Here is a 24,543-nt window from a genome sequence, read left to right on the forward strand (position 1 = left end):
AACCTTCCGCCGGAGAGAAAAGAGTGCGGGGCGCTGCGCCCCGCCCCGCCCGCCGAGGGGGCGGCGAGCCCGGCGGGACGGGCCGCGGCGTCACCCGTCTCGGCTCCCCCGGGAGAGCGGCGGGGGGGGTCGGTGCGGGAGGGATGGGGGCGGCTGGGGGGTCGCAGCCGTTTCTTCCCTCAGGCCCCCCGGGGCTCCTCCCGCCAAGTGACCGCGGCCGCTCCCCCTCGGGCAGCCCCGACCCGGCGGGCTCTACCCGGTAAGGGCAGCCCGGCACCCGCCGCCCGGGCCGGCCGCCTCTGAAGGTCATGGAACGGAGGAGCCGCCGCTTCACGCTTTTCAACAGATCTCTGCAAAATTACCACCTCTTTATTTTATTTTTTGCCCGCTGGCAAACGTCTTTGACCCAATAACGAGGCATTTCTCCACGGCTGCGCTTTTGTAACACGCTCTGCCTATGTATCTTGTGCCCCTGGTTAAAACTGGTTGCTTCTCTTCTTCCAGAACGTAAGGTCTTTGACAAACGCGATGCCAAAACAGCCAATTTTAGCCACAAAGTGGTGGCAATGAAATACTTTATATCAACGTACTGGTCTTTACAGGCTGCTTATGTAACTGTTACTTTCAAGGTCATGATTTCCCTCCTAATTCGTAGAAGCCTTGAAAAATATTAATTTGATGGTAAATTGTACAGGCACACAGTGTAAACATGAAAGTGAAATATATGCGCTACGTAGTAGTGTACCTGCTATAAATTTTGTTTAGATTTTTGTGCTATGAGAATACAACTAGTTGATTAGATTTGCAGGCTGTGGCAACATGAACTGGACAATCCTGCACGTTTTATTTGCCTCAGGAAAGACCTTAAGTGTAGCATATTATTAAATAACTCTGCCCAGAGCCTGGAGAGGCCGGGATGGAACCGGGACACGCTTATCTGGCCGTGGCCGCCGCGCTTGGGGTCAGCGGCCGCGCGAAATCCGAGGCACAGACACCCCGCCACGGCCCGAGATAAGCGAGGAACAGCGTTTGTTACTACAACACTAAAGAGTTACCCAATGTGGATCTATATTGACAGGATTGGGACGCCAGGTGTTACGATGCAGCTGCCAGGGTCACACTTGGCCTCCCGGCCCCATCGCGTTGATTCACCCCCGGCTGATTTGCCTGTCCTGACCTGGGGGTCAAGTTGAGCTTTCGGTCGAACACCTGGCGCACCTGCCACGGCCGGCGCTGATGCGCTCCCAGCGAGCACAGGCAGCGGATCTGTAATTTCCCACTTTTACCTCATTTTTGTTTCATCTGGCCCCACTCTGCGGCCTCCCACACGCACCCCGGCCGCGATGGGCTCGCAGCCCCGGCGGCTCCCGCTGCTCCCCCGCCCACCGCCGCGGCGAAGCCACCGAGCGCCGCCGCCCCTCGGGCGGCCCCGGCCCGGCGGCCCCGCGCTGCGGACGGATCCCGCGCGACGCACGGCGGCCGCGACGCCGGCGCGTCTGATTGGCTGCCGGGCGCCTGGTCCCACATCAGCCCAGAGCCCGCTCTCCTCACGGCGCGGGTGACGGCGGAAGAGCTGACATCGTGAAGAACCAATTGGACCAGAGGTTTCTCAAGGCCTCTTCCCTGGCGACCAATGAGCGGCTGGATCAGAAGGAGGTGTGACCAATCCGAGGGGAGCTCTCATCCTGCTCGGTGGGAGGGGGGGTCCCTCCGTGATTCCTCAACGGTGATGCGGTTCGGCGGTGCCGGTATTACCGGTTTTAAGATAAAAAAGCAGACACACACCAGCAGGTTTCCTCCACTCAGAGCAACCTGTGCATCTAAAAAGAAAACCTGCAGGTAAATCACCTGACAAGGGACCTAAAAATCCTCTCACTGAGCTGAAAAAGGCATAAAATGCACTGACCCACTTACTGATCGAGGACGAAAGGGCGCGCTGGGAATTTGGTGATGAAACTTGGGCTTTTGGGAAAGCCTGACATAGCTTCTCATTTATTAACAGCAGGTTTACTGTTGCATCCTTACTTAGGGTGGGTTATGCCTCCATGGTCCTTGTTGTCTTTCCAGTTTTGCCTTACCCAAACTGCTTTTTTCTTCTTTCAAAAGTGTCTTTGGAAAAAATTGAAGAAAAAGAAGGGAAATTAAGCAAGCCTTTAACAAGAAAATGGGTATTAAGAGGACTCTAGTGATTGCTAAAACAGTTTGGAGACTAGGTTAGTGTAGCTAGAGGAAAATAGCCTGAATAAGATTAATTGGAATCGACCATTTTCAAATCTCATTAGGCCTTCCTTTATACCTACTAATAGTAATAATAGGTTAAAAATTAAATCGTGTTTTTTGCTTCACATTAGGGGCCCTTCAAAATATGCTTCAGAACTGATTAACAGTAACGATGATGATGATGATGGCACCACATCATTTGTGGTCTATGAGGTAACTAATCTGCAGTCAGTCGGCGAAATTGAAACAAGACACAAAATGCATGGACCTGTGAGATAAACGTTTTGTACTAATCCCTCATGGCACGCTATGCAGTATGTTGATCTAACACCTAGGTGAGGAAATCTAAATGTTTTGGAAAGTTTTGGCCACCGGCTGGTTAGTGAGTCTGTATAAGAAACTTCTGGCTCGTTTGACATCCATGATCTCTGCAACCTCTACCTGGTGTCAGGAGTACAAGCAACCAGAAGCAAAATCAAAATAATTTGCAGAAAGGGAAGAAAAAAGGAAAGGAAAAAAGAAGAAGAAAAGAAGCAGTGACACATTGCAAGAAATCCTCACAAAGCCAGCAGCAAAACATGAAGAGAAAAGGCCTAAAATGACAAGAAGCCATAAAACAAACAGCTCTGACAAGCTGGGGCTCTGAGATGATGTCAGTGAGGTTAAGGACTGGCCCATGGTAACACCAGTTGGCTTTTTTTTTAAAGCTATGGTATTTTTTTCAGCATGCAAATAATTTAAAGGGGAGAACCCTGTGATCTGCTAAAACTTTGACATCTAGAAGACCCCAGTTTATTCTGAATACTGTTCGGATTGCTGTTAAATCCCTATATCTGAGTAAGAGATCTTATGCAGTTTTGAGTTCAGATCAGGAAACAGAGAAATGCAATTATGCTGCTTCTTACGGTAAAACCTTTGTCAGAGGATCTTTCTAGAAACCTCACAGTTGTCCAGAGTTCAATGTGGTTGAGATCAATATTTCATGCCATGATGCAATGTATTCTTTGAGCAGACCTGATTTCATTTATTTGAACGAGAAGGGTGAAATACTGCGTGATTTCATAAGAACTGTGGATTTGGAGAGATGAATGTACCTGAAATAGGCTCATTGAGACAGGTTAGGAAATCAATTAAAGAGCAGCGATGGTTCCCGGATTATCCTGTGCCCATGTGAAGGACAACCCTGAGCACAGGCTTCCAAAGGCAGCTACTAAATAAAACAAACCTCTGAGCCTCTGTGAGGAATGGATGGAAAACCACAACAAACACTTCGCAGCGGTGACTTTGAGGGGGATCCCACGATGGAATCTCATATAATTAAATAAGAACTTCCCCAAATTACCAGAAACGAGACCCTTTGGACCAGAAACAGCACAAAGAGACCCAGAGAAGGTCATGCCAAGTGGAAGCAAATTGAAGAATTGTAACTGGCACAGGAAACAAGACCCCTGACAGTTAGAATAATTACATTACAGTCGTGTTTTCGTACCGCAAGGTTATTGACACGCAAGAAATGCCCCAGGAGCAGACACTTTACCATGCGCTGGGAGTCCAGGCACAACATGAGACTGAGGGGAGATCACCACGAACCTCGTAAGGACCTCAAAAATACCCGTCATCAGTTGCCAACGCATTTTGGAAGAGTATGAGATCAGGGTTCGGGATATTCAGAGGTATTAACACACCAGCAGTTTCGAGGCCACCTTGAAAGAGAGTGAAAGCACCATTTATAAATATGTAAAGAATCTATATCCTACTGAAATCAAGTAAGGTCCTAAGTATCCTCCTGGATCTGGGCCCAACCCTTTCAGGGCCAAATATAACTAACTGCTAAAAGGCCGAGGCCATTCTACTAAATGTGAAAATAAGTGTTTTGGCCAGACTAAAACTGGGAAAAAAGCCATAACAAAGATATCTCTATTCTAGATGTCTACATGACTACGCAGCAACCAGGCTTAGGCTCAGCCACGAGGTTTAAACATCTAGGACACAAAATAGGAAAGAGATACTAATACCTCACGTTATTGCAGTGACCGGCAGAGCTTCCAGCTGTGGCCCTGACTCTGCGGAACTCCCCAGGAAGGGACAGGTAAAGCAAAGCTCTGCCCTGTGATTTTTAGAGCAGAGATCCAAACTGAATGGTGGACAGACGTGATCGTGGGCCGCCTACACCTTCCCAGTGGCAACGAGGAGCTCAGGGGAGGGTGTCAGGATCCTCCGTGCCCTGAAGTTACCGTTGGGCAACTGAGCAAACGTTTTCTGCCCCAGCTCACGTCATCACTTGCTGTGGAATCTGCACTACAGACCTCTGGGTCTGGTTTTAGATTGGCATTGTTGTGTTCCTAGCTTGTCTAACGCACACTCCCATCAATTAACGATGAATCAGAATGAGCTCTGAAGGCAATAAAGCACTTTTCTGTCTCCTGGGGATTGTTACTTCACTCAGCTAACATGCTGGTTGGGTTTCACTACCCAGAAGGAGCTGATAATATTGTCTAATTTATACTTCCCAGATGGTCTTTTGTTGGCCTGGTTACTCAACATAAAACTCGTCAGAAGAGGGAGTCACACCATGAAGCGTGGTCAGTTTTAGCGTGTACATCTGAGTCAGAGTTTCTGAAGGGTAAAGGACACGAGACACCTTCAGATTCCCTCAGTCTGAAGGTGGTAAGTGTGCCGAAAAGACAGATGGCATTTTTTGACATTAGGTTTCTATATTCCCTTTGTCATTTCGGGGATTGCACCTGGGAACCTCTTCAGAAAGGGACACCCATGCAGGAACCTGCATATTTCTCTACTCCTTCTTTCCTCAACCACTAGGAGGAAATAACAAATACTGTTAAACTGACCTGTAAATGCATTTGAGACATTTAGGTGTGGAGCTGGGCTGTCAGTTCAAATATAATTATCTGTTTTGCTTTACCAGTGTCCATTGCTATTAAGTGTTTTCTTTAATCTCCAGAACAATGGTAAAGCTCATAAAATGCATTCTAAAATCCCATCAGTATATAACTTTACATCCCCAAATACCTAATATAGGGGCAATCATAATAAGTAAATTTATGATTCATAGAGTTTAAAACATCTACAAAGTTATGAGTTTTTCCTTGGGGACTCCAAAATAATCTGCAGTTCTTGTTTGACGAATTATCATTGTACTCATGACCAGTGGATTTCAAAGTTTAAGGAATTGAGGATTTTCTATAATTTTCAGTTCTATTTCTCAGTTTTTCTCCAGGTTGACAGAAAGATTTGTGAATGGGGTGGATGTATTAATGGACACATTCTGGACAATATGGGCTTCCAAATAGTCTGCAGTTCTTGTTTCATGAGTTATAATTGTGCTTGTGACCAGTGGATTTCAAAGCTATGAAGTGCATTTGGGAAGGGAGTCCACAGCCTGGAGGCGAGACAGGGAAATCACAGTATCACAGTATCACAGTATGTTTGGGATTGGAAGGGACCTCAAAAGCTCATCCAGTCCAATCCCCCTGCTGGAGCAGGAACACCCAGGTGAGGTCGCACAGGAACATGTCCAGGCGGGTTTTGAATGTCTCCAGAGAAGGAGACTCCACAACTTCCCTGGGCAGCCTGTTCCAGTGTCTGTCACCCTTACTGAGAAGAAGTTTCTTCTCAAATTTAAGTGGAACCTCTTGTGTTCCAGCTTGATCCCATTACCCCTTGTCCTATCATTGTTTGCCACCGAGAAGAGCCTGGCTCCATCCTCATGGCACTCACCCTTTATATATTTATAAACATTAATAAGGTCCCCCCTTAGTCTCCTCTTCTCCAAACTAAAGAGACCCAGCTCCCTCAGCCTTTCTTCATAAGGGATCCTGATTAGATAGTAGCAAAAAATTAAACAAAGAAAGAAAAATAAAAAAGCCCCAAACAAACAAGCAAAACCACAAAAAACCAAACCCAACCAAACCAAAAAAACCCACAAACCAAACAATTAGATTATTAAAGATGAAAATTTACCCTGGAACGGGCTAATGAATAAAGTGACGGGTCCAACATTGGAAGAAGTTTTACTCTTGGGGGCGGGGGCGCGTTGCTCCATCTCCGTCCTTGGGAGAGCTTGGGCTGCCTCATTTCAATCTAAATTATTAATTTATGATATTAATTGGGGGGGGGGGGCGGTGCGGGGGGGGGGCCCGGTGCGCTCGGAGAGCGCACCGGGCCCCCCCCCCGCACCGCCCCCCCCCAATAGCCGCCCCCCCCCCCCCCCAATAACCGGCGCAGTCCCGCAGCGCGGCCTGCAGGCGGCGCTATAATAGCGGCGCTCCCGGCGCTCACGGCGGCCATGGCGGCGGGGTGGTTGCCGACGCTTCTCCTGGTCCTGGCCCTGCTTTTAGGGGGTCCGGCGGGCCCGGGGGTTCGGGCAGCGAGAAGCCGAGGAGCCGAGAAGCAAAACAGCCTCCGGCGAGCCGCCAGCGGGCTGTACCAAGGGGTCAGCGGGCTGTTCGGCGAGGACAACGTGAGGGCCCTGCAGAAGGTGAGGCGCCGGCGTTTTCCTGGTTGCTCTTCGGTGCCCTTCGCGCTCTTTTCGTTGCTCACGGGTGGTTTTTGGGGGGGGAGATGCCGCCCCTCACCCCCCCTCGGTGCCGCGGCCTCGTTTCCCGGGAGGCTTTGGGAAAGAAAACGGGAGGGGAGGCTTGGCGTGGAGCGAGCTGCCAAAAATATATATATTAATTAATCCCTAAATAAAGGTTATTTCAGGTGGGGGGGAGCCCGCCGGCTGAAGTGTGGTCTGGCTGCACCAAAGAGCATCCTGGGTTTGCAGGGCCGCATGTGAACTTACAGGATCTGAGGCATGAGGGACCTGCACATTCCTCTGCTCCTTCTTTCCTCAGCCACTAGGAGGAAAGAATAAATACTGTTAAATTGACCTGTAAATGCATTGGAGATGTAAGGGAGTGGAGCATCTCCCGTGTGAGGAAAGGCTGGGGGAGCTGGGGCTCTTGAGCTTGGACAAGAGGAGACTGAGGGGTGACTCATTCCTGGGGATCAATATGGAAAGGGGGAGCGTCAGGAGGATGGAGCCAGGCTCTTCTGGTGACAACCAGTGACAGGACAAGGGGCAATGGGTGCAAACTGGAACACAGGAGGTTCCACTTAAATATGAGAAGCAACTTCTTCTCAGTGAGGGTGGCAGAGCCTGGCCCAGGCTGCCCAGGGGGTTGTGGAGTCTCCTTCTGTGCAGACATTCCAACCCGCCTGGACACCTTCCTGTGTAACCTCAGCTGGGTGTTCCTGCTCCATGGGGGGATTGCACTGGATGGGCTTTCCAGGTCCCTCCCAACCCCTGACACTCTGTGATTTCGGTGTCAAGCTGGGCTGTCAGTCACTCGATAAAACCATAATTCTCTGTTTTGCTTTACCAGTGTCCTTTGCTGGTAACACTGTTCTCTTCAATCTGCAGAACAATGGTAAAGCTCATAAAATGCATTTGAAAATCCTGCCAACATATAAGTTTACTTCTCCAAATGCCTAGAATAAGGGCAATTGCCATAAGTAAATTTATGATTCACAGAGTTTAAAACATTTACAAAGTTATGTTTTTTTCCTTGGGGACTTCAAAATAGTCTGCGGTTCTTGTTTGATGAATTATCATTGTACTCATCACTGGTGGATTTCAAAGTTTAAGGAATTGAGGATTTTTTATAATTTTCAGTTTTATTTCTCAGTTTTTCTCCAGGTTGACAGAAAGATTTGTGAATGGGGTGGATGTATTAATGGACACATTCTGGAGAATATGGACTGATTTGTTAGATGTCCTTGGAATTGATGGTGAGTGTGATGCCTATTAACTCTGGAGCTCTATCAGCCTTTATCAGTGTTTACAAGGATAGGCAGAGTGAGAAAATAATGACATTTTATCACGCTGCATTAGACATCCATCAGTGGTATCTCTAACCGCTTCACATGGCTTTGATTTTGCTATTAGTACCTTCAAACAAGAGGACTAAAACCAGCCGTTATGATTCTGTGTATGTATGTACAGGACGTCTATAAAACACGTTACAAGGCGTGATTGATTTCTTGGTATCATCCTGGAATGGATGCACATGGCCAGGAATGGTACAGAGAGATAAAGAAGGCCTAGAAGAAAGGAAGGATGCAATCGAGAGCATTTGGAATGTAGCTTTGACAAAGCAGGATACATTTGGACCTTAGGCCCTAGAGTAGTTGGTCTTTAAAGAACCTTTGGCACCTCTGCTTTAATGGAATTAATTCAATTGCATCATTGGAGTTGAGCCAGTGGTTTGACAAAGGTCCATCCAGAAATAGATGAACTGGCTTTACCCCTTACTTTAGGAAACATAGTCATGCTCCCACCGCATGGCCCTTTGAAGCCATCCTTGCATTTTTACCCTTATCACTTTGGCACGCACTCGTTAATGCTCGTTAATTTTGCTTTGTTTTTCAGCCTCCAACTTGACTCATTATTTCAGCCCCGCGGCGATCGCCAACAACCCGACCCGCGCTCTTCTGCTGATCGGTGCCATTTTACTTGCCTATTGGTTTTTATCTCTCTTCCTTGGATTCTTCTTCTATCTCCTGCACATGCTGTTCGGTCGCTTTTTCTGGATTGCCAGGGTTGCCCTTTTCACCCTCTCGTGTGTGTACATCCTCCAGAAGTACGAAGGTGACCCAGAACACGCCGTCCTGCCCCTTTGCTTTGTTGTAGCCGTCTACTTCATGACGGGGCCGGTTGGATTTTACTGGAGAAGAAACAGCAGCAGCAGCCTCGAGGAGAAGATGGACCACCTGGATAGTCAGATCAGACTCCTGAACATCCGTCTGTCCAGGGTGATCGAAAGCCTGGACAGAGGCAGTGACCAATAAACCAGTACAGACCACTGCACACCAGCGCTAGAGGATTCCTAAGCACTGTCTCGTTCGAAGTTACAAAGCAACAAAAGCATCACATGGTAAAAAGTGTGCGAAGTTAGAACTTTTCATCATGTGTAAGACTAATTTATCTAGATTATACACTCAGCCATTATACTTGTAGGAGAAAAAAAAAATCAGCTGTATATTCAGAGTTTTATCCAGTACTAGAATTTTCTCAGTAGATAAAGGCTTACTTTTACAAGCATTTAAAAACATCTTTTGTAAAGTTTTTATAAAAGCAAATTGAATAGTCTTTCAGATATTGAAATTCAGCTAAACATATGCAAATTTGACACTTAAAAAGTTAAAAAGAAAAAAAAAAATCTCAAGCTACCGAACACTTCCATTGAGAAGTAACTGCTGTGGGTCCACTTTATTGTTTTTCGAAGTAGTGAATGTTTTCGTTGTATTGTGGGCTTATTTCATTGCCTGAAGTTGCCTTTCATAGAGTATGGGATGAGAAATTTTCTGGTATGCAGGCCAAAAAATTCGCACCATAGCTTTTAATAGGAGGTGGGGAGTAAGGGAGAAGGAAGTTTTCATAGATCCTTAAATGCCAGTCCCAGATGAGGAGTTGGGAAGTGCACGTGTGGCATCATTTCATTGCATTTCATCGCAACAACTTAAATTTGGCGTCTGAACGGAAATGTGTTTTAACAGTGACACAGGAGGAGGTGATGTAGTGCGGCAAATTGTAATTCATATTTGATCTTCACAATGAAGCATTTTCTCAGCATAAGTGCATGTAATAAATCATGATTTTTATCTCTGGACCCACGCACTTTCTCAAAAAAGGCAGCAGTTAGAACACTTGCAAATGTATTGTTGCTTAAAGCTTTCTCAGGACCAATAAGCGGCAATAAATTATCTTCAGGAAGATCTGGATTTTTTTCTAAAATTGTAATAGTTTTATAGGAGCTTTTTGCTTGAAGTCCGTGTCCTCGCTCTATTGCGTTTTAGGGAAAGCGAGTCACCTTGTGAGAAGGGTGCATTAAACAGCTGCGTTTCAAAGTGATGTAGGAGCTTTGAAGCAATTTTCTTTTGAAGGATTGTGTATTTGTAGGCTTAGAAGCTGGGTAGGGTACCACTGGCTTTGTAATGGAGGGAACCTCAGGGAAGAAAGTCCGAGAAGAGGTTTAACTCGGTGACCCAAACCGTAGTGCTGAGCACAGCATCCATGCCACGAGAGGGGAAACGGAGCGCGGCTGCACAACCATGTGCCGTAACAGCTACACCAGTACAGAAACACAGCACCACAACTGGGGCTGTGGAGGGACTGGCTGGAAGGGAAGGGGAACAGGACGCTGAGCTTGGCTTGGCTGAGCTCGGCTTGGCTCTTGCTCTTCGGCCGCTTCTTTCCGTGGGCAGAGCTTTTCTTGGATGTGACGCTTCACTGAATGTAACTGCGGGGTGAATTTATTTTTCTCTTCGTGCTGAAGTTTAATACTCTTCTTAAAATATGTGTTACTTGCCTAACCTCTTTTGGTCTGTATGTGACATTTACATGAGGGGTTATTTTAAAATCCACTTTAATGGCCTTTATTCCAACCTGCGATCACTTAAATTCAACACGGTTGAAGTTCATATGCAGTTGGCACTGTTGGAATCCTTTTTTTTTATGTCATTTGTTAATCCCCCTGCACCCCATTTTTTTGAGAAATACGCATTTAGAGTCGCAACGTAACTGCTTTTCATAACTTAAAATCTTTCCCGTGAACAGATAAGTACCATGGCAACAAATACTTTGTAAAGCTGAAAATGTAAATTACAGTATATTCCTTTTTACAGCTCATTTTCCATAGTATTACGGAGTCTTCCTTGTAAACTCAGTTTTCCCTGCTGTTGCGCACAGGGGACTGGGCTCAAATGCCAACCTGGAAATGAGGAATTCATTAGCAAAGCTTGTCAGGTCGTTACGTGTTTTGCTAAATTAAAGGCCTGAGGACCAAAGTCTGCAAACCTCGGTGGTGGAAGCCGCTCCATCGACTTCAGTAGGACTCTGCACATGGGTCAGTTTTGCATAGAATGTATTTTATGGAGTCCATATTTAATGTTGAAGTTAAAAATACTGAATTGTTTATATATTAAGAGTTGTCTATGATAAAGAATTATTTTCAAATGCTATATCAAAGTTAATTTGGATTATAGTATCTCCCTGTCTCACGCTGATCATTTATCTTAGTTTTGTAAAATCAGCCCTCCTGTATTAATGCTCTTAATTTTGAACACCCTGCTGCTTGAAAGTATTTTTATATTTACGCGCATCCCATGTATAGCAAAATGTTATGTGAAAAGCAGTATATATAAAATGGGATATTTTTAATCAGTATTTTTCCCAGCTCTCGGTTTCCAGGTTAGTCAAATTCATAAGTGATGATTATTTTTAAAGCACAATCTAATCTTCGATGTATAGCTACTTTAAAAACGCTCTGTGATTTTTAAACACGCACTGCAGTGGAGGCGCTTTCGGGACATGAATGTGGTGTATTTAATCTCTCTCGACTTTTGTAAATACCTTTTACGGAGATTTCCATACCAAACGCTCTGGTTTCTCCCCGGTGGTTTTCGCTCTGTGGGACGTGCTCTGGTGCCGGCGCTGCTGTTGTGTTGCCGTTGCCGGGGGGGCCGCGCTGGTGTCGCCCCATCACCCACCGATAAACCCAGACAGAATTTGAGAGATTTGCTCAAGTCGGTGGCAGAAATGGGAGCAAAACTCCAATCTTGCCACCCCAAGTCACCAAGCGACGGTTAAGACGGGCGTCAGACTGTCCGGTATCAGGAATTCCAGGAGGGTCTTGAGTGTTTTAAACTTTGTACTTTAAGACCTAACGTTTGAAACTACTGTACTATTTTCAAGACATTCACATTTTTGCAAAACTCACTTATTTGGAAGTACGCGCTTCACCTGTAGATAAACTGATCTGTCGTGTTTGGAATGTGACGCTTTTACAAGTGGCGTTGGGCGTCGGGGTACAACGCGTAGAGCCTGGTGTAGTTCAGTGCTGTGCTTAGTGCGTCCGTCAACTCGTGATTTGCTTTTCGAGACTCGTTGCTCCGTTAGTGTGGAAAATAGACCAGTATCAATCTCCGCTCTTGGGTGGCGTGGCCGTTTCTAAGTGTGATTCGCCTCACGTTCTGATCTGTATTCGGCAGCTAATGACGTAAATGACCATGAGTTCTCTTTGTCCGGGAAAAATCAAAGGTTTTACTGTATCCGCATGTATTTTAAACTTTTGGATAATTCCATCGAACTGTGATGACAGCACATTTAGAAGTCGATCTTTTCCTTTTAGCCAGAGGTTCTATTTGCTGTGGCAGCACTTGTTCTTGACACTGGCGCTAGTGATTTCACAGCCTGTTTTGTACATCAGATTTCAGATTATAGTGTTTTAAGTTTGTACAACGGTGTTTATGTAAAAACAAATAATTTGGTCTGACAAGATGATATATGTATACTTTTGACATATGATCCATAAGGAGGTATTAGATTCTACTGATAATATTAAGTAGTTACAAATATATCAGACTTATTTTTTACAGAGCTATACATGCCTTTATTTATTACTTATCTGACCACCCGATCAATGTACTATGTAGTTCAATATTTGTAGATCGATTTCACGAATCACCTATGGTATTGTGACAAAGCTTAAAATAAACGTTTACTGAAACTTTGCACTGAGAGCTCTGCTGTGATCAGACTTTGCTCTGGTGGGGTGAAAGAGGGTTTGGAGCCCACCCTGGTACCACGCGGGGGCTTTGAGGGACATGGGACGGTTGTGAAACACCTGGGGGGCAGCGGGGACATGGGGGCCGGCTCCACCCTCGAAGGCTGAAGCAGAAACAGAAAAAAAGCAGAATGTCAGGGGTTGAAGGGCCCTGGAAAGCTCATCCAGTGCAATCCCCCATGGAGCAGGAACACCCAGCTGAGGTTACACAGGAAGGTGTCCAGGGGGTTGGAATGTCTGCAGAGAAGGAGACTCCACAACCCCCTGGGCAGTCTGGGCCAGGCTCTGCCACCCTCACCAGGAAGAAGTTGCTTCTCATATTTAAGTGGAACCTCCTGTGTTCCAGTTTGAACCCATTGCCCCTTGTCTTATCACTGATTGTCACCGAGAAGAGCCTGGCTCCATCCTCCTGACACTCCCCCTTTCCAGATTGATCCCCATGAATGAGTCCCCCCTCAGTCTCCTCTTGTCCAGCTCCAGAGCCCCAGCTCCCTCAGCCTTTCCTCACACGGGAGATGCTCCACTCCCTCCAGCATCTTGGTGGCTGCGCTGGACTCTCTGCAGCAGTTCCCTGTCCTGCTGGAACTGAGGGGCCACAACTGGACACAATATTCCAGGTGTGGTCTCCCCAGGGCAGAGCAGAGGGGCAGGAGAACCTCTCTGACCTACTGACCACCCCCTTCTGACCCACCCCAGGTACCATTGGCTTCCTGGCCACAAGGGCCCAGTGCTGGCTCATGGTCACCCTGCTGTCCCCAGGACCCCCAGGTCCCTTTCCCCTACGCTGCTCTCTAATCGGTCATTCCCCAACTTACACTGGAACCTGGGGTTCTTCCTGACCGGATTCAAGACTCTACATTGCTCTTGTTAGAGTTAATTCAATTTCTCCCCGCCCATCTCTCCATCCTGTCCATGTCTCCGGATGGCAGCACAGCCCCCCCGTGTCGGCCACTCCTCACAGTTTGATGTCACGAGCAAAGTTGCCCCGCCCCCTTCTCGCGAGAGCGCGCCGGCGCGGAAGTGCCGCCGGGAACCCACGTGCGGCCGGGTCGCGCCGTTCCCGTTGCTGTTCCCGCCGCCATGGGCCGGACCCGCCGCAGACACAACTGGAAGGCGCGGCTGCAGCACAGCCCCGGGCAGCCCCCGCCCGCCGCGCAGCCGCTGGAGCTGCCGCTGGAGCTGGGAGGTGCGGCGGGACCGGGCCGGCGGGACCCGCGCGTTCCGTTCGTTATCGCGGACTCGGGTTTGGAGTGACCGTAGAGACGCTGAGATTAATTATCGCCGCGTCTTTGCTGTGTCGTTTTTATGCTTTCGTTGGAAGCGTTAAAATCTTATTTAAAAGTAACTTATAGGCCTTGCCTTAATAGCTCTACTAAAGCCGTTACTGCATCTCGGCAATTCTTTGTTAAAGCAATTATTAAAAATATGTTCAACATTTGCATTCTCAAACGTTACTTTAAAAATATATACTAATCTAATTATTCAAACCTCAGTAATACGGGTTTTTAGTATGAAAAGCTCCTTATGTCTGCGAGAGGCTGCAGGGTCACCCCGGGACCCACAGTGTCCTGAGTGGCTCCGCCGCCCCAACCCTGGGGCAAATAAGTTAAAAAAAGGAAAAATGTCATAGTGCTGCTACATAAAGCAAATTCCACTCGTGGCTGTAGTGAGCACAGGGCTGGCGAGTCCCCGCTTTCATCTTTTGCCTGTGCTGATGATGTAGTTTATTTTATTTTGGCTGGGGGTGAGGGTTTCGTTTGTTTTAAAGAGCTACATCTAGGATGGGTCGCGATAAGGCTGTAAAGCAATGTGCTGGAAATAACCTGCCTGGCACAGGAGAATAACCAAACACCTGCTTTCAGATGAAGCAAAGCTGAAGGGAATTGATGGAAGCAACGCCCTGGTCCTGCCAGCAACAAAAGCAAAGAAGAAAAAGGTAGCCTGTGTTGTCCAAAAACAGAAGAAACCCTTGAGCAAGAAACAGAAGAAAAACCTGCAGAAAGTTTTAGAGCAAAAGGAAAAGAAAAAACAGGTACGTTGCTGCTCCTGGGAACTCCAGCTTTGTGGCTTCTGTTAAAATGGTGAAGTTAATTTAATATTGGTGTGTTAATAAGCAGCTGTTGTGGTTCCTGGCCATCCCTGATACATGAAGTGCATCACCTGCGGAGTGAATGGCGTTATGTTTTAAATCATTCCGTGAAACAGATCGTGTGAGCAGCTTTGTCCTGCTGCAAAATGTGAAGCCTGATGCTCCCCTAACTACTGCTGCGGCTTCTGAAATATCTATTTCCAGGTCTTGTATGTTTTTCTGTACGCAAATAGAACGTTTCTGTCTTTGTAGAAGCTTTCCAGGCAAAGTTCCTGTTCATTGTAGTGTGTGGTTAATGATTTTGACGAATGAGCTCAGTGTTTGGAGGCAGTTTAACCTGTGGCTGTGCGATGTGCCAGCGCTGTGCCCCACGTTAGGGAGCTGAGGGGAGGCTTCTGTTGCTCCAGCCCTCATTTCAGCATTTGGGTTCAAATCCATTTTCTTTGCTGTTTTCTGGAGGGTGCAGCTGAGATTTCATTGCAGTGGGAAGGGTCAAGTCTGCGTTTCTATTTCTGCCCTAGCGCAGGGCTGAAATCTTCGTGGTGGGGGACGGACCACGTAGCAGCAGAAATGTCGTTGCAGCGAGATTTGCCAGAGCGCCCTTCGAGCACAAGGGCGCTGCTGAAAACGAGCACTGATTTTGCTTGTTTTTTTCCCAAATAGCGAGCTGAGCTGCTGAGCAAGCTGAATGAGGTCCAGGCTTCCGAGGCAGAAATGAAGCTCCTGTACACGACTTCCAAACTGGGTACCGGGGGGCGCATGTATCAAATTAAAAGGTAAAGCGTTATTTGGAAAGGACCGCTCTGGTTTACTGCTGTGGTTGAAATCTTGGCAACCTTCTTTGCTTGATTTATTTTATTTTATTTTTATTATATAGTGGTTCTTCGGAGTGGATGGAGTGAAATAATTGTATATTTTTATGTGTTAAGATGGTGGTTCTTGTTTGGCTGTCATCTTGAGGGGATGTTAATTAAAATAACTTGGTTATCCCTTTCTTAAGAGATGAGGTGGGTGACAATTACACCTGTATACTCCTTCAGATTATGCTAAAGTGCATAATTGGTAGATAAATGCTTACCTTTTTTTGCATTGGAAAACATCGACTGAGGCAGGACTTAGTTATGGGTTTTTTCAGAAGCTGCGTGTAGGTAGAAGTCGAAATAAATTAAACTACAAAGATGCCTTCTGAAGAAATGAATAGATATCAGCAGAGAGTGTGCTGAGATACAAATCCAGCAACCGGGTCAGCTGAGGCTTCACTGAGCAGAGTTGTGAAAACCTCCAGGTGCGGAGATCCCTGGAGAGCTGGGACCTCCGTGGGTAACGTCTTCTCACACCGCGCTGCACCCACGGGGAAGGTTTCCCTGTTCCAGTAAAACCTGTGGTCAGGCTCAGGCAGGCTCAGGACTTTGGGTGATGCGACTTCTCTGGTTTGTGTAGAAGACTTGTCTGGCTTGATGTCCTGGAGAACGTTGACCGAAACCTAATCCGCATGTTTGTGTTTTGTTCCAGGGTGATGCAGGAGCCGGGGGCTGCCATACCCGAAAACATCCGGAGCATCAGCGGCGCAAACAAGAGGAGACACAGCTCCGAGTCGGAGCCTGAGGAAGAGCCCAGCAGCTCTGAGGAGGAGATGGAAGAGCAGAGAGAAGAAACTGGAGCATCGCCAGGCGGTGGTTCGAGTGCTGCTGGAAAGCCGGAGGAAGGCGCCAAGGCAGCGGTTGAGCCCCAGCAGCCGGCGGGTCCCAGCGCGACGGTTCCCCGGGCAGCCCCCAGCAAACCGCCCTGCAAACCCGCCGTGTTCGTTCCCGTGGACAGGTCTCCCGAGATCCAGGTGAGGATCAGAGGGGCTGGAAATGAGGGGATCCCCCATTGGGTGAGGTCACTGCAGACACGGTGGGTTGTCCTTGTCCCGTGCTGGTGCCGCAGGGCAGCAACGTGTGCTTGGCGTCCTCTTGGTACATGGCTGAGCTTCGGGCCTGTCTAATCCAGCAGGGGGAAAACTGGCTTTGTTTTGGAATGTAAGCATTTGTCTCTAGTTTTAAACATAGAATCTATTAGCAGTCTTTTATAATTTTTTGCTGGGAAATCTTGTGAAGTCACTTCAAGCTCTCCATTCTGCTGGATAGTTTTATTCCATGTACTGTAGGCAGGGAGTTCTGTAGAAATGGGAGAAGCTCTGCATGTGTCTGAACAGACGTTTTGAAATGAGTTTTTCCTTGAAGTGCTGCATGAGTAAACTCAAGGGAGCCTGAAGTTTCGCAAATTGAAGTGCAGGGTTTGGCAGCTGCTTTCCGGGAAGCCGTTCTGGTTACTCTTGTGCTTGGGCATGCTGGTGTGAAATCAGCTGGTTCAGGGCTTTTACATGTTCTATGTTATTTAGGAGGCAAGGCTGAAGCTTCCAATCCTGGCCGAAGAGCAGGTCATCATGGAGGCCATCAGTGAGAACCCCATCGTGATCCTCTGTGGGGAGACGGGAAGCGGTAAAACCACACAAGTGCCCCAGTTTCTCTATGAAGCTGGCTATGCCAGGTACGATTCGTCTTTTGTTTGCAGCAAATGTAATGAGAAAAACTTGAGCTGAGCTCAGTCAGTTCTGGTTTAGTTTCTTCTGAGCTGGCTGAACCGAACCCAGTCTTTTCTGTGCACTGGCAGCGGGCGTGTTGAATGGGCTTCTAAAAAATCCAAAGGGAATAAGACTGACTTGCAAAAGTCTCTCCACATAAGCAATCTTTTGAAACCTCTAAAACTTTTCCTTCAAAGCCACTGGCCTGTTTTTCACAGAGGGGCTTCGTTGTCTGTCCATCTCGCAGAGTTTAATCTCTGCGTACAGAGGTTTGTTTTTACCTTTGCAAGAAAATGAACATCTTTGAAAATACCTGTGGCTCACCTGGCACTATTGGTAGCATTTGTAAGCTTGAGCACCCTCTAAGATGCTTCTTATGAGCTGCATCAAGGTGCTTCTGTGCTGCTGCTGCCCCAGCCTGAGACTCTTTGAAATGGACCCTCGAGGCAGAGGGATGTCCAGGGCACTGGAGTTCAGTGAGCTGGAATTACAGAGACAGCGTTTGGGAAAGAAATTCCTGTCATACATGCATCTTCAGATCGATGCACATATAATAGAAGGATAATCCCAAAGCTGCTTCTCCATCCTTTTCTTCTAACTATAACTAAAAGTGATGCAGTGTGAGCGATGCTACTTTATTTAGAGCTGTTGTGCAGAAATCCCTCTGGTGTCCGTCCCTGCAGCTCAGGCGGTGTGGTTGGGATCACGGAGCCCCGGCGTGTGGCTGCGGTGTCCATGTCCCAGCGCGTCGCCAAGGAGATGAACCTGTCAAACAGGTGAGGAGAACAAGAGGGCCGAGACCTTGCTAGCAGGGGAACGCTGGGATGCTCCATGTGTGTCGTAGGATGAAACGAAGGTTTGCACCTTGCTTTGGCAAAGAACTGTGGGAAGGTTACTTATAAACTCCTCTGTGGGGTTGTCTATTAAAAAAATAAGCCGTTTTTTTGCTGCTAATGGTTGTAAGTTACTTTTTAGAGGGAGCTTTGTGGACATGGTGTGTGGGCAGTGATCATAGTTTGTCTCCATATGAGAAAGTGTCCCCTAACGGTGAAGTGACACTGCTGTCTGTCCCAGCTTCTAGCACTCCATGTCCTTTTTGTCTTCTCTTGGCACCAAGTCTTACTTCAGTCAGGCTGAAGGCTGCCTCCTGGTCCCAACGGGAATTTTCTGTTTCTCCCCATGCTTTTTGTCCCTGGCGTTTGCTCACAGAGTGGTTTCGTACCAAATCCGATACGAAGGCAACGTTACAGACGAAACGCAAATCAAGTTCATGACGGACGGTGTGCTGCTGAAAGAGATTCAGAAGGTGAGTTGCTGTTCTCAGCGTTACAAAAAGGAAACTATTTTGTATAGCTAGGAATAGAGGCTGGTTGCTTTGTGTTGGTTTGTCGCCAACTTTTCGGAGCAAAATCCCTTTTGGCACCGGAGATACATTTAATCTCAACCCTTTATATACCTGCCGAGTCCCTAAATGAGAGGTTATCTTGCTGGGTCAAAGAGAGCAAGGAAGAGACTGGAAACCAGGCTGCTTTGTGTAGGGTAAATACATTAAACTGCGCTTGAATATGTATTTGAGACCCCAGCCATGAGGGTGTGGGTCAGCGTTTGTGTAGCTGTAGGTTGTCTTGACTTAAAGATGTCCCTGCGTGAGGCTTCTTGTGGTGACATCCGCCTCTCTTCTCAGGACTTTCTGCTTTCCAAGTACAAAGTCATTATTATTGACGAAGCCCACGAGAGGAGCATGTACACGGATATCCTGATCGGCCTCCTGTCTCGCATCGTGCCCCTTCGGGAAAAGGTGAGAGCAGCGGCCTTTCCACATCTGGGCACAAGTGTGCTGGGGGAACGTTAGACGTGAAGGGGAGAGACTCTGTGATGTGGAAGTCGATGGGAATCTGACAGAAACCACAAAATAATGCTCAGTAGCATGTTTATCTTTGCATATGAAGGAAGAAGCACAGAGCCTACAAAAGAGGGAAAGATAGTACAGAGAACTTTTCAGGCAATACCCAATTAATTTTAGACTCATCGTGCCACAAGACGTGTGTAAATAATTGACATTAGCAGCCAGTTAGAAAGCGAGACACCGACTGTAGCACTGGAACAGCCGCCAACAGCAGTGCTCAGGGGAGATGTTTTGGGGCAGATATCAGGGAATCTGGTCCTGAGCGACGCTGGGGCTGCAGGGCAGCGCGTGGCTTCTGGCTTTGTGTTATTTTGGATGCGTTCAGGTGCAGAATAAGGCGTTTGTGTCCCTGCAGAAGGGGCAGCCGCTGAAGCTGATCGTCATGTCGGCCACGCTCCGTGTGGAGGATTTCACCGATAACCACAGGCTGTTTTCTGTGACGCCCCCTGTGATCCAGGTATCGTTCTTCTCCCTGGGATCCGTGTCAGAAATACAGCGAGGGCTTCTTTTATGAAAGCAATTAAAAACCAGGGGTGCTCTCATCTTTCCAGCTCATGCTGAAATCTTTCAGATATCAATTTAACAATAGTTATTTTATTTAGACTATTGTTTCTTTTGGGACTTGTTTTTCTTTCCACTTCTGTCAGAAAACTGCCCTGGGAGAATCTGATTTTCTTGAAAAACTGGAAGTTCCAGTTCAGGAGAACTAGAAAGCCTCAATGTGGATCAATGACCTGAAAGAGAGGAGAGTTTTGGTTTCTAGCTTGGTTTTGTGGTGTTGAGGGTAGACAACACTGATAACTTCTGCAGGTCCGGTGTTTTGTAGGTTACCAGAACCAAGAGCTGAATGGAAATACAGGGTGAGCTGTTCTAGTTGTCCCATGGAAGCTGTAATGATTGCGCTGGAGTGAACAAACCCTTTTATTCTTTCCTCTCTAGGTAGACGCACGGCAATTCCCTGTAACCGTTCACTTTAACAAGAAAACTCCCCTAGACGACTACAGCGGGGAGTGCTTCCGAAAGGTGTGTAAGATCCACCGCATGCTGCCCCCAGGTAAGGTCGCTGCTGAGAACCTCTCCTCTTCTTTACACTTAATGCATCTAAAGTTTTCTGGGTTGGATTTCTGTGGAGTTCCTTGTTTTGTTTTGGGGTGAGGTTTGGTTTTTTTTTTTGTAAGTTGATCGTGGGACTGCAATGATGTATGTGTGCTTTGACTTAGAAGGTTTTCCTTGTGAAAATTACCTTTCAATGAAGTCACGGTTACGCCAGCATGCTTCTCGAGGGAGCAGGAGAAGACAGACGCAGTCAAACACCCTCTTCCTCCTTGTTACTTCACAGAATATTCAACCTGTCTTTAATCAGGAAGGAGATCTGAAGCTTTCCCAGGTGCAATAGCTGTGCTGAGGTTCAGAGGGATTTCTTCTCTTGCAGGTGGGATTTTGGTGTTTCTAACAGGCCAGGCCGAAGTTCACTCTCTCTGTAGAAGGCTAAGGAAAGCCTTTCCGTTCCAAAAAACCAACACCGCAGGTAATGCTCTTTGAATTTATCCCACTGAGAGACGAGCTTGCTTTGCTTCTAAAAATAAAAGCTTTTATTTGAAAAACCCAAAAAATGAGCGTTGGGGAAAGGGGATGGGGATGATTTTGATGACTGATTGTTAAGTTTGTGCTGGTTTGAGTTTGGGGAAAAGTTTTATGTGTATGATCCCTTCCAGTTCCCCAAAATCCATTCAATTTCTTCACTTTGGTTGTGAATTGAGGTGGAAATGCTGCTGCTTGTTGGTGACCGTTTATGTTCAGGACAGTGGAATTTCCCGAGATGACTTTAGAAAGTCAAATTCTAATATAGCTCAGCTAATTGTCTCCTAAACCTCAGGGCACACGGTTGTTGTTTGTGCTGCTGCTGAACCTCCGTACGGCTCCTAAATGGAATTATAGCGTTAAACTCACGTGTCATCCCTGTCCTGTCTGCTTTCAATGTGATATTTGCTTCTTTCACGCTGTGACGCTTTTTGATTTGCTAAAATGTTGGAGCGGGACCAGACTGTCCCCACTACCTTTCCCGAGAGGAAAGCATCCTCAGCTGACAGTCATCCCACCGGCTCTTTTTGTAGGAGGAAATGATGACAGAGAAGAATCAGTGGAAGAAGTGAGGAAATTTAAGAAATCGAGGAGGCGGAGGAAAGTTATGGTAACGTGCGATGGCTAAAATTCCTCTGAGAGGCAGGAAGGAGCAGGAACCCCTGCAGAACAGTGCTCCTGCGCAGCTGTTCTCACCAGGCTGGTTTAGACTTGCACGAAGCTTTGCAGCCACCTTTGTCCCCTCAGGAAATCCAGCAACGTGACCTACACTGGTAACTGCTGCACTAAGAGCAGCAGAGTGCCAAAATGTGTCCCCGGGTGTAATGGGCAGGAGATTGATTTTGGTTGAGTACAGACCATTATAACTTTAATAGGAGTTCCAGACTTGCTGGCTCCAGGGCTGCTCCTCATCTCACTGCTTGTTACCCAAAATTGGGACTGATGCATCTGTGAGGAAGGGGAGTGTTTGGCTTCCACCCAAGTCCTGCATGGGCTTTGTTAGCAGGAGATCTTGATGTTGTAGAGATGCTGTCCACTAACATGGGATCCTGGTAGCTGCAGGGGCCTGAAGTAAAGAAATTTTACCCTTTTCCCACTGTCATCCATGTGAAAAAAGGTTGGCTTGGCACAAAATGCTGTTTAAAACGCTTGGGTTATTCCCCTCTGACTTTTACCATTACCAAATGCTGAACCTCAGCCTTAAAACACAAATACAATCCCGCTGTAGCCTTCAGGTCAACAAATGTTTGGAGAAAGTGCTCAGCTTTGCTTTCAAAGGAATAAAAAGTGCTGTTCGTGTTTCCCCTTAATGCTCTGTGGTTGTCTTTCCTGCCTTTCTCAGACACTCCCCAAAATTGACCTGGACAATTACTCTGTCGTACCAGTGGATGAAGGAGATGAAGACAGAGATGCTGAAAGCGATGACGATGTTGCAGGGTCTGATATTGACCTGGATTTAGGAGACGGAGACTCAGAAGAAGGTTTGGCACTTAAGAAATAAAAATTCCGTATCTCCCGTCACCTGTGAAATGTGCGGCACAAGCCACTTGTCCTTTGCTGAACTGGTGTGATAACACTGCAGACCTGAGTCATGGAAAAGCTATTAAGGTTTTTCCAGTTTCAGCTTTGTACCAAGTACTTTACTGATTTTAGATGAAGTGGTATTTCTGAAGATGTTGTTAGGACTAAGCCTGGAAGTTAACTTACTGTGTATGTATTAATATTGGTTTGTTTCCTCACAGATGAAAAATCTGATTCGTCCCTTCCACTCTATGTGCTCCCACTTTATTCTTTGCTGGCACCAGAGAAACAAGCAAAGGTAAAGGATTTATTGTCACAGTGAGTAAATAGATGTGTGATCATTGTCTAAAGTCACATGTGTTTTGTGAGTTAAAATTTCCATCTCGGAAATCCCTTCTCGTCACCCCTTTGCCATCCATCCAAGTTGGCTGCCTGTCTTTTTGCCGTTGTTTGCAGGGCATTTCACGTGCCATTTTCCTACCTTCTTGTAGGTATTCAGGGCTCCACCTCCTGACACAAGACTGTGTGTCGTAGCCACCAACGTGGCCGAAACGTCGCTTACCATCCCAGGCATCAAATACGTGGTTGACTGTGGAAAGGTCAAGAAACGTTTCTACGACAAAATCACCGGGGTTTCTTCTTTCAGAGTCACCTGGATATCTCAGGCGTCAGCGGACCAGCGGGCGGGTCGGGCTGGCCGGACGGAACCAGGGCACTGCTACAGGTACCTGCTGCTTGAAACAGTTTGGGTTTGTCTGCTCTTCCTTCAAATAGGAGAGGTGAAGCCAAACACGAACTGTCACTGGTGACTTTGGCTTGACAGTTTGGCTTCTCAATGGCTTTTCTCTTGCTGAAAACCCTTATTTTGGTGGCCAGATTAGCAGGGATTCCACTCCAAGCCAAGTTCACTTTTTGTGAATAAGTCGGTATGGCCAAGCGTGTAAATAATAACTTGGTTATATAAATAGTACCCACAGCTGCCTTTTTCTTAAATCCCTTGCCAATTTTTCGTGCATAACTTCTGAGTTAAGATTTCCTTGTAAGTCTCTAAGCAGCCCTTCTGTTCCGCTAGGTTATACTCTTCAGCAGTCTTCATGGACTTTGAGAAATTTTCTGCCCCAGAAATAACAAAGCGACCGGTAGAAGACTTGATTCTGCAAATGAAGGCATTAAATATAGAAAAGGTGAGGTATAAATTGGCTTTGTACTACAGCGCTGATCGAAGTGGTTGCCCCTAGGAGCCACAAACAAACACAAATGTCTGTTGTCGTCATTGCTTGAGGCTGTGCCTTATGTTAGAAATGAGGATCCTGGGACTTGATTTTGGTTCTGCTAGCTGCAGAAGCCGCTATGAATTCCACCAGGCCTTAACAGACGTGTTTGTTCAGGTAATAAGAGTTTTCTTGTATTCCTAGTAGTGGGAAAAACCGCTGTCTGAGCAGGGGTTGTGGTTTGGAAATACTTGAGCACTTTCAGTGCTCAAGGTCTGAAGTCAGACCTTGGAGCAGCCTGCCCGAGGCGGTTCCTGCACAAAGGGGCAGCTGCGGGTGACGCTGGTATTCCTGTTTCCTAATGGTTTTGTTCCAAGCGTTTCCTCCCATTATATGCCCTTTCCTCTCGCTCCTGGCAAGTGTCCTACGTGTTTTTCTCTGGTATATGTAAGCAGAGGGGAGAGTTTCGCTCCCTTCTGTGGTTTCCTGCTGCATTCAGGCTCTGTTTTTGAGTGGGAGCTGTGTCAATCACGCACTGAGAGGCATTTTCTCTTGGTGTCTGTAGGTGATCAACTTCCCGTTCCCAACACCACCTCCCACAGAAGCACTTGCAGCAGCTGAGGAGTTGCTGATAGCCCTGGGCGCCTTGAAGGAACCCCCCAGGACGGGAAGGTAACGTCTGGGGGCCCCCACAAACATCCTCTCAGCACTGCTGCCCTCCTGCCTGCTTCTCCATCTCAGCCCTCGCATCCGAGGCTGTGATTTCGTACAGAGACTGGCATCATTCTAGCAGCCTCTGGCTCCCCTGTGTTTGTTTTACT

General features: G+C 47.1%; 2 protein-coding genes across 2 annotated transcripts in view; both read left to right on the forward strand.

Moving 5' to 3' along the window:
• The first annotated feature begins 6,514 nt into the window (after positions 1-6,514).
• BRI3BP (BRI3 binding protein) lies at positions 6,515-12,804 on the forward strand. The gene is made up of 3 exons (XM_082065871.1): positions 6,515-6,718; positions 7,911-8,013; positions 8,654-12,804. The coding sequence occupies exons 1-3, from the start codon at positions 6,527-6,529 to the stop codon at positions 9,070-9,072; spliced, it is 714 nt and encodes a 237-aa protein (XP_081921997.1). The 5' UTR covers positions 6,515-6,526; the 3' UTR covers positions 9,073-12,804.
• A 1,064-nt stretch (positions 12,805-13,868) lies between these two features.
• Positions 13,869-24,543, forward strand: part of DHX37 (DEAH-box helicase 37) — a 15,202-nt gene continuing 4,527 nt past the window's right edge. The window contains 18 exon segments of the mRNA XM_082065937.1: positions 13,869-14,034; positions 14,711-14,880; positions 15,601-15,713; positions 16,450-16,771; positions 17,321-17,469; positions 18,187-18,279; positions 18,713-18,809; positions 19,188-19,301; positions 19,765-19,866; positions 20,349-20,463; positions 20,842-20,937; positions 21,524-21,600; positions 22,333-22,471; positions 22,733-22,809; positions 23,003-23,235; positions 23,584-23,695; positions 24,288-24,394; positions 24,396-24,480. Coding sequence (XP_081922063.1) covers positions 13,929-14,034; positions 14,711-14,880; positions 15,601-15,713; positions 16,450-16,771; positions 17,321-17,469; positions 18,187-18,279; positions 18,713-18,809; positions 19,188-19,301; positions 19,765-19,866; positions 20,349-20,463; positions 20,842-20,937; positions 21,524-21,600; positions 22,333-22,471; positions 22,733-22,809; positions 23,003-23,235; positions 23,584-23,695; positions 24,288-24,394; positions 24,396-24,480 — 2,307 coding nt within the window. The 5' untranslated portion in view covers positions 13,869-13,928.

This window comes from Streptopelia decaocto (assembly GCF_964273445.1).
Source record: "Streptopelia decaocto genome assembly, chromosome: 15".
Taxonomy (NCBI): Eukaryota; Metazoa; Chordata; class Aves; order Columbiformes; family Columbidae; genus Streptopelia; species Streptopelia decaocto.

Coding starts and splice junctions, on each gene's coding strand:
- BRI3BP (XM_082065871.1), top strand. CDS start 6,527: ATGGCGGCGGGGTGGTTGCCGACGCTTCTCCTGGTCCTGGCCCTGCTT. Junction 6,719..7,910: donor ACGTGAGGGCCCTGCAGAAG/GTGAGGCGCCGG, acceptor TTTATTTCTCAG/TTTTTCTCCAGGTTGACAGA. Junction 8,014..8,653: donor AGATGTCCTTGGAATTGATG/GTGAGTGTGATG, acceptor TTTGTTTTTCAG/CCTCCAACTTGACTCATTAT.